General features: G+C 43.6%; 1 protein-coding gene across 1 annotated transcript in view; it reads right to left on the bottom strand.

The window, feature by feature from the left end:
* The window catches only part of LOC126335786 (cholinesterase 1-like), a 175,967-nt gene that overhangs the window by 50,023 nt on the left and 112,997 nt on the right, over positions 1-12,947 (bottom strand). Inside the window, exons 3-4 of the mRNA XM_049999249.1 lie at positions 11,097-11,231; positions 8,275-8,437 (exon numbers count right to left, since the gene is read on the bottom strand). Coding sequence (XP_049855206.1) covers positions 8,275-8,437; positions 11,097-11,231 — 298 coding nt within the window. The remainder of the gene's footprint in view (positions 1-8,274; positions 8,438-11,096; positions 11,232-12,947) is intronic.

Genomic DNA, 12,947 nt, shown 5'->3' with positions numbered 1-12,947 from the left:
CTTCAAAATGTCGTGTCGGGCCTGACACAGGCGTAGGTATAACACTGTATTTACCCGCAGACTATCGTGGGCGCACCACAAAAAGATGCGCACCACAAAACGATCAGCAACACAAATATTTTTAAAAGATGTTCCTTAATACTATGGTGCAGGCGCCCTTATTATAGTAAAGACGTAATTACTTTGCGTGACTTACTCGCCTGAGTTTTTCGTTGGAGTAGTGGCATGAATTAAGTCAACCACTGACTACGCAAACGACGCGCAAAATACCCAGTGGTACCCCTTCAAACTCGTGGCACTTCAGTCGAAAAACTCGCAAAGACTAAACAAGATTGTTAACATAATTTTGGCAGTTTGAAATGAGTCAGATTTTTCGGAAAACAGTTTATTCGATAGGTCATATCATTCAAACCAGGAACCATAAAATCTCAAAAAGGTCGCCTTTATTACAAGGGCACTCTAAGATGTACTTGCCACTTATGATCACAATCAGCGGTGGAAAAAGGTCACCATCAGAACTGAAGTTGATCAAAAGAAGACTCTGAATCTCCATATTAGAAGACAGGCAGAAGATTTTCGGTTCGGTCGGTACTGAAAGGGATGTTTTAAGACAATTAAGTTATGAAGATGTTATAGTAGTGTAGGCGCAATTCAATAAGGCGAGCCGGCCGCTGTGACCGAGCTGTTCTACGCGCTTCAGTCTGGAACAGTGCGGCCGCTACGATCGCAGGTTCGAATCCTGCCTCGGGCATGGATGTGTGTAATGTCCTTAGGTTAGTTAGGTTTAGGTAGTTCTAATTTCTGAGGGACTGATGACCTCAGATGTTAAGTTCCATAGTGTTCAGAGCCATTTGAACCATTATGAACCAATAAGGCGATAACATTATTTAAAACTTTCATTTTAAGACTGTTTCTTTGGTAATGTACTGTATTTGAATTAAATACGTGTAAAATTTGCTGGGTTGATGCACTTCTTTTGTTATCTAACATTTGGCTAAGTAACGTGTTTGCCCATAGTTACATTATATTATTTTTAAAACTGAAATACTGATTTTTGTACTGACATGATTCTGAACGTGTATTTTTTAAAATATTTTTGTTCGTAGTGATATCAATAAATCGTGTTGAGTATCTTGATTTAAACTCCTCACGTTTTCTTAATCTCATCAATTGATTAAATTAAAACTTTTAAAATAAAATTTTATACAATTAAATGATAAGATGTTACAGACACTGTGCACAGAAGGAAGAACCTGTGCCTCCATTACGTAAGGGGCGATCAAAAAGTTTCAGTTCGAAGGCTGTACTGTTCAAAATCGGTATATCAATCAGGCAAAATCGCCGTGAGCACTGAGGCAATCATCCCACCGACAAACCGGGTTGAAGATACCGGTTTGGTAAAACACCGTGTCCTGCTGCGTGAAGAAGTCCGTAACTGTCTGCTGCACATCCTCGTCCGACAGGAATTGCCGACCTTTCAAGGCCTTTCAAAAAAGGCGTGACAACCGCATGGTGAGAGATCAGACTATACAGCGGGTGCTCGAGTGTGTCTCGCTTGAGTTGGCTCAACTTCTGCGTTAAGACATTTGCAAGATGATGATGATGATGATGATGATGATGATGATGATGATTGGTTTGTGGGGCGCCCAACTACGCGGTTATCAGCTCCCGTACAAATTCCCAACCTTTGCTCAGTCCAATCTCGCCACTTTCATGAATGGTGATGAAATAAAGAAAACAACACAAACACTCAGTCACCTCGAGGCAGTTGAAAATCCCTGACCCCGCCGGGAATCGAACCCGAGGCTCTGTGGTCGGAAGCGAGAAGGCGATCGCGAGACCACGAGCTGCGTACCATTTGCAATATGGTGACGTGCTTTGTCATGGAGCAGCAGCATCCACTGTCCCATTTGGTTTTCGATAGACATGCTATCCATACACATCCATTCATTCTCCGGTAGACATCTACCGGTGTTTGTTCTTCGGCACCCAGTAAAGAAAAACTGAACGTTGGTCCTGTTTGGACCAGACTAATCCCTTGCCTAAATCTCGCAGCTAATAAGAGTATCCCCGCATAGGAGTCGCGCTACTTTACATATAGGCTGCAGCAATGCCCTTGAACGGAAAGTTTTTGACCGCTCCTCATAGAACAACTTAGTATCACAAGAGGTTTTATCTTCCAGTGCCAGCCGAAGATACTTCCTTCGGCACATTTTAAGAGAGAAGAATAATTTAGAAAAGACCACCTTGCAAGGCAAAATCGTCGGCAGAAAAACAAGGCAGATAAGCAAGTAGTTGGTTGGATGAAGCGAAGAAGATTAGCGGCCTACATCTTCACATCATGTTGACTTGACTTTGGCGAGTTAGTTACCAATAAATTTCCGATAGAGGTCTGCAGGTTCTAAATACGGCCCTTGTAGACACTGGACACGTTCCTGAGAATGATTTGAATGTGATACAGCCGATTCCCTTTCGCAAAGTGGTCCCATCGGAAACTATTCTCTGTAATGACTGCGCCGTGGGCAGGACGTTGGTCCCTTTAGTCTTCCTTCGTTGCCTCGCTTTATGAGAGAGTCATCAGCCTTTGCCGTCTCGGTGCAGCGTTTGTCCTTGACGTGACGCAAGCGACCAAGCTCCGAACAGCTGACTGAACACAAGCCACCAATGTCAGCGCGGCTATGGCACAGTTCAACCGGGACGAGGCCAAGCTCGTGGACACGGAGGGACTCCTGAGTGTGCAGTCGAAAGGCGCTACAACGTAACGACATCAAAACAGCATGCTAAACAGTTTCGAATTGTCTAGATCTGCGAATACGAGGTGTGGCTACAAAATAACGTAAGATATGTATGTTTCAAAAACAAATATTTAGTTTCCAGAATGAGATTTTCTCTCTGCAGCGGAGTGTGCGCTGATATGAAACTTACTGACAGATTAAATCTGTGTGCCCGACCGAGACTCGAACTCGAGACCTTTGCCTTTCGCGGGCAAGTTGTCGACCAAATATTTAGTTGTTATCACTCTCAATGTACTACGTCCTCTCTCCCTAGACAGTTCCAAGCGAATTTTGCATTGATGGAAACAGTGCTGGAAGTTTTCCTCTATGGGCTCCTTGACCACGAGTGCCGCTACTTCTTTCACTACTTCAGCGGACTGAAATCTTGTTACTTTTAACGCAGATTTGACCTTAGGGAATAGATATAAGGCACACAGTGCTAGGTCAGGCGAATATGGTGGATAGTCTAACACTGGAATGCTGTATTTGACTAAAAACCTCTTAACAGATAATGCGGTATGTGCCGGTTCATTGTCTTGATCCAGAACCCGCGACTTATGTGGTTTTTTTTTTCTTATTTTCTCGTGGAGTTGAGCAAGAAGCTCAAGGTAGTAATGTTGAGCAATACTATTACCTTCAGGAACCCAGTGAAGATACACAATTCCATGAATATAAAATAAAAACAGGCAGCCGTTGTGGCCGAGTGGTTCTAGGCGCTTCAGTCTGGAACCGCGAGACTTCTACGGTCGCAGGTTCGAATCCTGCCTCGGGCATGGGTCTGTATGAGGTCCTTAGGTTAGTTAGGTTTAGGTAGTTCTAAGCTGTAGGGGACTGATCACCTCAGATGTTTAGTTCCAAAGGGCTCAGAGCCAATGGAACTTTTTTTTTTTTTTTTTTTTTTTTTAAGAAAGGCATACATCAATTGATTTGCATTTTAATTTGCTCATTCGAAATATTTCGCTCGCGTGAACTCAGCCCCTTTCAGTCCATGGATTGGCGGTTAGTTTCTGGATCGTAAGCGAAAAACCAAGATTCGTCACATGTTACCACTCTTTCCGAGAATTTAGAAGAGTTTTCAGTGGTACTGAGAGAGTCAGTACAAACATTTTCACGAGCTTCTTTGTGCAGAATTTTCGGAACTAATTTCGCACACACTTTTCTCCTGTTAGCTTGGTTATGTAAAATTTGCCTTTCGCATTATTTGTCAGTTCTCACAGTTACAGCAATCGATCGAACGCTCAAACGACAGTCACATCCAATTACATTACCAATTTTTTGAGCTTTTCACCCGTTTCTCATGTCAAATGGCGTCCCGGGTGTGAGTCATCTTCAGTGCCTTTCGGCCACCTTGGAAACGCTTGAATCATTCAAAATTAAGCTTAAGAGATAATCAGTCTTCGCCATACACTACTTTTAGCAAAAGATAGGTTTCAGTAGCAGTTTCTCCAAGTTTCAAGTGACTCTTCACGGCAGTTCTTTGCTCTGTTATTACAGTTATCATTTTTCCACCAAAACAAAATAACAGCTCTACACAGATGAAGGCCACGGCCACACTGATTTGCCTACAGACAACAGAGATGCCGCATTGGACAGGGAAGGCTTCAACGCTTTACAGCTGTTGGTCGTTCAGCCTTGGCACATGCGTACTTTGTGACAGCATCAGTCACGTTATTTTGTAGTCACACCTCCTACTCGTATTTGTCTTTCTTCGTGTAAAAACAGGACTGCTGACTGAATCTGCGTGTCGAAAACTTGTGATAAAAAAAAAAGGTATCTGGTTCTACAAGGCAGAGCATGCAACTCCATAGGCAGATTCGCTAACTCTGTAAATTGGAGCAAAAAATTTCGTTTTAATTTTCTTTTAGTTACACATAATACCAAAATTGTGCATATTATCCACACTGTTACTATGTGCCGTGCATATTAATGGAAAGGAGCTAACATGAATGTGCTAAATGTCTATAATGATGCATTAAAGACATGATTCACACTATGTAAGCTTCACACGTCCTGTAACTGACGATCCCTATGAGGTTTACGAAGTGGGCTGGAGTCTAAATAATTTGCGTATGACTGTACTCTCGATTTATTGTTTCGCACGTTTCATTTGTCAGATCATTAATACATATTCTCATAATCCACTGCTATCATCTACCACACTGACCCCGTACACAAATAAAGACATTCATGGTTTTTGTAGCTTCTCCCAATATTCAGATTTGTGAGATCAAATTTAATAAGGCAAGAAAGCGTTTACATTACACCGAATCAGTAGACGTCGTTACAGAATTTTTCCCTGAATACTGAGGACAGCAGTATCAAATTTTCTCATAATGCTGTTGAACTGTATTTCAAAATAGGTTACACATCGCTCAAACACCACTTTATTTCAATACTTTTACATACCGACCACACAAAACAGACTTTCCGATGTATGAACAGTCCCACTTACAACTACACTACTTACTAGCCATTAAAATTGCTACACCAAGAAGAAATGCAGATGATAAAAGGGTATTCATTGGACAAATATATTATACTAGAACTGACATGTGATTACATTTTCACGCAATTTGGGTGCATAGATCCTGAGAAATCAGTACCCAGAACAACCACCTCTGGCCGTAATAACGCCTGGGCATTTAGTCAAACAGAGCTTGGATGGCGTGTACAGGTACAGCTGCCCGTGCTGCTTCAACACGATACCACAGGTCATCAAGAGTAGTGACTGGCGTATTGTGGCGAGCCATTTGCTCGGCCACCATTGACCAGACGTTTTCGCGGAGATACTGGACATCGTGTTACGACTCAAACTGTGCACAATAGGCTGCATGATGTTGAACTTCTTTCCCGACGTCCATGGCGAGGTCCATCTTTGCAACGACGACTCCATGCAGCGCGGTACAGATGGGCCCAACAACATGCCGAATGGACCGCTCAGGATTGGCATAACGTTCTCTTCACCGATGAGTGTCGCATAGGCCTTCAGCCAGACAATCGTCGGAGACGTGTTTGGAGGCAACCCGGTCAGGCTGAACGTGTTAGACACATTGTCCAGCGACTGCAGCAATGTGGAGGTTCCCTGCTGTTTTGGGATGGCATTATGTGGAGTCGATGTACGCCGCTCGTGGGACGTGGAAGGCGCCGTAACGGCTGTACGATACGTGAATGTCATCCTCCGAGCGATAGTGCAACCATATCGGCAGCATATTGGAGAGGCATTCGTCTTCATGGACGACAATTCGCGCCTCCGTCGTGCACATCCTGTGAATGACTTCCTTCAGGACAGGGACATCGCTCGACTAGAGTGGCCCGCATGTTCTCCAGAGATGAACCCTATCGAACATGCCTGGGATCGATTGAAAGGGCTTTTTATGGACGACGTGGCCCACCAACCACTCTGAGGGGTCTACGCAGAATTGCCGTTGAGGAGTACGACAGTCTGGACAACAGTGCCTTGAAGAACTGGTCGATTGTATGCCATGACGAATACAGGCATGCATCAATGCAAAAGGTCGTGCTACTGGTTATTAGAGGTACCGGTGTGTACAACAGTCTGGAGCACCACCTCTGAAGGTCTCGCTGTATAGTGGTGCATCATGCAATGTGCGGTTTTCATGAGGAATGAAAAGGGCGGAAATGATGTTTATGTTGATCTCTATTCCAATTTTCTACACAGGTTCCGGAACTCTCGGAACCTATGTGACGCAAAACTTTTTTTGTGTGTGTAGAACACCATTGGGGCCAGTATAATTCTTGAGCAGACCGTTCTTCTGTGACCTCTGTCGGCAATGCTGTCCTTGAAAGTAATAGTTATGAAGCAACAACATCAGTCTCTCTAGAACAGCTAAGGAAAACCACAAATTGTTCTACAGGCGTGTACAATGTCTCAGCACGTAATGGACGTGAATCTCATGAACTTCATAAAGGAACTCTGTAGCTGTTCACGTATGCTCCTCGCGGCTCTGAACTTATACCATGTAATTTTTTTCTGTTGTCTCTGAGTGAGAGCGTACTAGATTGATGGACATTTATGGATTCATGTTACCGTGATCAAGTGTATGAAGAGGAGCTGCATAGTTTGGACAAGCAGCACTGATACCACTGTTTCCGAAGGTTGGCGGGAAAACGTTGGGAAGCACCAGTTTTAGTATTGCCTTGCATGGAATGTCTGGCGAAAATACAGAAATATATCAAGGATCATTGTACGATATGACGCGCTCTTCATCAGTAAATCTCTTGTGAAAATACGAGAGCAGTCGTAACGGGGTACAAATGGTCGATGACAGCGCGAACACTGACGTAATATTGTGTTGTGCTGTACTACGACATTTGAGGTGTACGTCAGTTAGCAAAATGGTCCAAATAGCTCTGAGCACTATGGGACTTAACTGCTGCGGTCATCAGTTCCCTAGAACTTAGAGCTATTTAAACCTAACTAACCTAAGGACATCACACACATCCATGCCATTATATTAGTTTTCTCTTTAAGTCCGGGAGTTGCTTGATTGGTACAGTGGCTTGCCAGAACTTTGGGACCACACGATATCGGATTTTACAAGCGATTTAGCCTTCTAAGATTAGGCCTTCGTCTAGTATTGTGTACTTCATGTTTGTTGATACGATCGAAATTGATTGATAATAATCGGAAACTTCATAAGTGGCTACATGTGGTGATACGCAGGAACCCTGTGCGCACCGAGTCCTCGCAGGTAGGCACCAACTAAATTCACGTCTTGTAGCAGTGGTATAAACAGAAAAAAAATGTTTTGCCACAATTGCAGTGTACTACAGAAAAACTCGGGCATGGAAAAATTTAGAGAGTTGCAAGCACGATTTGTTATAACATGAACCTTCTTTTCCACCTTCACTTATTCTCGCTTTTGTGGCTGGAAAACGTCAGTGTCCGATGACGAGGACTTACATTTGAGCGAGATGTAGTCCGCCCGCACACGGCGAGAGTTTCTACTGCTTGTCTTCGTTCTTGCCAAACCACACTTTGGCCAGCAACGTCGCCGGATATCTCCCCAACTGAGAATGTATGGAGCATTTTGCGCAAGGTCCTGCAACCAGCTCGAGATTTTGATGATCAAACGCGTCTGTTGGACAGAATTTGACACGATACCCCTCAAGAGGACGTCCAAGAACTCTGTTAATCGGTCCTAAGCCTAATAGCTGCTTGCGAAAGGGCCGGTTTGTTACTGACTAGCTCAATTTGGGGATATTTTTCTCTTGAATAAATCATCCAATTTTTCTGAAATCGTTGTCGTTTGTTTGTCTGTACATGTATAATTCCATCGTGGTGTGTCGTTTTTGTTTTTGTCTGAGAGTGTATATTGCCCTGAGAAAGCACTACGAGTAAAAATATTTTCATTTCGATCGACAAAAATCCTGTCTCTCACTGGCAGGTCGAGGGTAACTCCCCGTGACCTCGTAAATTATGCCGCTGCAGATGAGTGGGGACCGGTGATGCGTGCTGCCTGCCCGCTAGCCTACTCACCGAGCACGCCGAGGCGGTAGTTGAGGGTGATTACGATGACGCCTCGCTCGACCAGGAAGTCCGGCCCGAACTGCGTGCGGCCGCCCTCGCCCTGCACGAAGCCGCCGCCGTGGATCCACACCATCACCTTCAGGGGGTCGACGGAGTCCGTGTCATTCGGCAGCTGCAGGCGACATAGGACATTACATAGCACTTGTCAACTCGACAGCTTCTCCAAAACAAAAATAAAAGTGGCTATGTACATCGTCGGCGTATAAATGTGCCAGTGAAACGTAGCAGGAAGTTGCTTTTTTAGGTGTACACGGAAATACATATCATGCCGATGCTGAACCGTGAGGTCATCTGCCCAACAAGTCTTCGTATTTTATGAATACATTACACACAGTAACAAAATTTAAACAAGTTGATGTTTATCTTCATGTGCGAGGGTGAATTTCTGAGGGGCCAAACTGCTGAGGTCATCGGTCCCTAGACTTACACACCACTTAAACTAACTTATGCTAAGAACAACACACACACCTCAAGCCCGAGGGAGGACTCGATCCTCCGGCGGGAGGAGATGCGCAATGCGGGACATGGCGCCTCAAACCGCGCGGCCACTCCACGCGGCTTATCTGCATGTTTTTATTTTCTATATATATCTCTGCTGTGCTGATGAAGAATATAAACTCATTTTTTCTGAAATCAATATTTTAGGTATTATTTCAAAATATTCTCTTTTACTGACAATAGACTAATTAGCACATTTGACTAGGGGAAGACCGATACCGCATATACGAAAAATCAAAGAGATATTTGGAGAAAAGAGAATCAGCTGTATATCAGTAGCTAAGGAGGAAAACCTAACACTAAGCAAAGAAGGCAAAGGTGTAAGGAATACATAGTGGGGATATACACGAGAAATGAACTTGCCACGTATTATTATACGAGTGAAAAGGGAAGAGGAAGTAAATGAAGACATGATACTGCGAGATGAACTTGACAGACGTCAATCGAAACAAAGCGTCTAGTTAAGGCACCATTCTGTCAGAGCTACTGATATCCAGGGGAGAGCCACTTACGACGAAACTACTCCATCCGGCATGCAGGATGTTTGAGACAGGCGGAAAACACAACTTTCGTTGCTGTTTCTTTTCTAGCCCTTAGTGGTGAACTCAGATGACATTTACAACAACAATTTGAAGCATGAATTCAGCAAGACTCTTTTTAAAGCAGTCCAAATGGTTCTCAGAAATTCGTTTTCCTTTAGCCTTTGGCATTTTTCAATAATACGACAATCATAAAACACAAAGGTCGCTCATACTTAATTATACACGGAAATTGTTTCTTACAGTTACATCTGATGAGTTGAGGAAGTCGGCTATTCCGTATATTGTGGACCATTTTTGACTTGCTTGATTCTTTCATCTGTTGTTTCAGTCTCTATTCGTCCTTCGCGCAGGTTACTTTCAAGAAAAGCTTGCCTGCTTTTAATTCTTACTTAGCACCTGCTATAAATGAAGCTGCGGACTCCTTACACGATGTGTACCCCTTCTATATCTGTTTAGCGATTAAGTGTAGAAAAGAAACAAAGTTAATGCATGTTGGCTTCTTTGTTTCACGGCCTCTTCTTTCCGCAGTGACAGTATTACAAGTTACATAGATTATATACGTTTACAGTCGCAAAAGACTGTATAACCTATCAAACAACTATAAGCTGTGACTTTAAGCCGTGTGTGCTTTCTTTTTGAAATAACTCCTTACAACACAACCACTTTAAATAGTGGGGTATACAAAAGTATTGCACAGTTCAGGTTGACAATGCACAATTCTATGTAACATTTACCAACAAAATAAAAATAAAAGTACATTATTTTTATATCAGCATCATATCTTCCCCAGGCTGAAAGCGTCCTGCTGACCTGCCCTCTCCCCTAGTAACGCTGTAAATCGAGGAGGAGAAAGAGAAACAGACATTAATGAAACATGGATCCACGACATCGCCATCAGAACGTCAGGAAGAACATGAACCCACTCGCACCAGGCCGATGGAATGGTCATGCATTGGTCGCAAACATCAGCTTTCGCAGGTGGCCGCCGGAAAAAAAAAAAAAAAAAAAGGTTCAAATGGCTCTGAGCACTATGGGACTTAACTTCTGAGCTCATCAGTCCCCTAGAACTTAGAACTACTTAAACCTAACTAACCTAAGGTCATCACAAACATCCATGCCCGAGGCAGGATTCGAACCTGCGACCGTTGCGGTCACGCGGTTCCGGACTATAGCGCCTAGAACCGCTCGGCCACCCCGGCTGGAGCCGCCCTGGTCTCCGGCAGCATAGATAATTAGTGATTTCTTCCGATAACTAGTGATTTCCTCCTGTGGTACTCGTCAGAGAAACTCCTGATCAGCCATGTCCACGTATCTGAGAGGCACGCTAACGAGCTAAGAAACAAGACTGTAACCTGATGATGGACCTGTGTCTCACAAACGCATCTTGATTACCAAATGTAAGTTTAGTCAACCAGTGTTTCACTCGTTTAATAAACGGGACTATATTGCGTGCGTTTGTCGTATTACACATGAACCTTCCGTAGAATGGATCTAATTTGCGTGTGGAACTTAAATTCACCTTTTTGAGATGCCTATACGGTCATGGAGAAATGTTTTAATGTTGGCGAACACCTGCCCTTAAGAAATCACTCAGTAATTCGTAATATATCTGCATGGTCATTTGAGAGTGTGCTAGTTGATGTAAGTGATAAACCATTATACTGATATATCTGGGAGGTATGTAAACAGATGGGAGACAGTACATTAAGTGTGGGTGGATTCCTGCCTCACCTGCGGTGTGTACACGTTGAGGTAAAGGCAGTCCTCGCTGCCCAGGAAGACCCCCGCATCGTTCACTTGGGCGCAGGGTGAACCTTCCTCCAACGCGTCCAGCACGCCGTCCCATGGTCTCTTAGGTTCCGCCTCCTGTTACCAAAAGATACAAACTGTATTCAGATTACCACCTACACAAAGAAACCAAAACTAAATCTTTCGCCATTCGTTTGGTCTTGTAAATTTTAGAGATCACACTCATCAGTCTTGCACTGATTTTTAGACGTCTTCTGTATTGATCTATGAAGTATTCTACTCTGAACGTGACGAGTACTCATATTCCACTTTCACAGTACAACAAGTGTACAAGTTCGTAATCAAACCGTATTGAGTTGACGTCTCCAAGAGCCCCAAACAGAACAATATAGTTTAACCTGAAGTCAGGGGGTCAAAGTCAAGTCATCGTACGCTATATCGAAGACATTATACACGAGAATCCAATGCGTGTCTGAATCCACACGCAACGACAGGCTTTGAACAATCATTTCACGGTATCTCACAAGCAGGTTGCAGATCCGAAGTGCTGTTGCGTTGCCGATCCAGGTTTTTATACAGGGTAGTCAGAAATCGTCTCAAAAGCTTGTAAGTCTGTTGCAGGGTAGGTTGTGCTGGAAAAATAATTGTTACGAAAAAATTAGATGCGTTGCGCCGTTTCCGAGTTAATGAGCATTGAAGGTAGCCAGCGAGGCTGTTGCGTGCGCAAATTCAAGTGGCCTACCAGATACAATATAGTGTCAGTTGTTCTCATAGCATAGATGATAGCTCAGCCTTGGGCTGTGGTTCGATTCTTATTACCGTCCCACGTCCAATTTTTGTATCGTTCTGTTGTTGGTTTCTAGGAAACCAAACAAAGAACAGGTTTGGCGACGTCTTTGACGGATCTCTTGAATTTGCGAGCGCAGCCGCCTGATTGGCTAACTTCAGTGCTAATTAATTAGGAAACAGATCAACGGAAATTTTCCTTAACAATTATTTCTGAGCACAACCAACGCTGTAACACCACTGCAAGCTTTTGAGACTGTTTCTGACACCCTTCATACTGGCCTTGAGCCGTAGTTGAGGGCAGGACTTCACCTGTTGGGAAAGCCGCCTAGGGCATGCTGCTGCATCTGTCAGTGATTATACTGTGTCGATATTGATGACTTAGTCGGAGTCTGAAACGCCGTTAGGCCGGGATATAAGATTCCAAACAACTGATGGTCTCCACACAGACGTGCCAATATTACAAACTGCTTCTCTACAGTGTAATCATGGTGTAACAATGAATGATGTAGGTCCTAAATATGTCTCATTTGGTCTATATAATTAAAAGAAAGCTATGCTCAGTCCCATTTCCTTATTAATGTTTCATAGAAGGTGTTTGGCATGTTGTAAGTAGGCTGTTTAGGCTTTTAATGGTAACACCACATAGCGCTCTGATGAAAATCACTGGTTGTGCTGTGTGCAGTCTGTGGCTAGTTTGCATTGTTGTCTGCCATTGTAGTGTTGGGCCGTTGGCTGTTAACAGCGCGTAGCGTTGCGCAGTTGGAGGTGAGCCGCCAGCAGTGGTGGATGTGGGGAGAGAGATGGCGGAGTTTTGAAATTTGTAAGACTGGATGTCATGAACTGATATATACATTATGACTTTTTAACACTATTGAGGTAAATACATGGTTTGTTCTCTATTAAAATCTTTCATTTGCTAACTATCACTAGTTAGTGCCTTCAGTAGTTTGAATCTTTTACTTAGCTGGCAGTAGTGGCGCTCGCTGTATTGCAGTAGTTCGAGTAACCAAGACTTTTGTGAGGTAAGCGATTTGTGAAACATAT

This window comes from Schistocerca gregaria, chromosome 2, assembly GCF_023897955.1.
Source record: "Schistocerca gregaria isolate iqSchGreg1 chromosome 2, iqSchGreg1.2, whole genome shotgun sequence".
Classification (NCBI taxonomy): domain Eukaryota; kingdom Metazoa; phylum Arthropoda; class Insecta; order Orthoptera; family Acrididae; genus Schistocerca; species Schistocerca gregaria.
The sequence above is the reverse complement of the archived record's forward strand: the minus strand, read 5'-3'. Positions and strand labels throughout refer to the sequence as shown.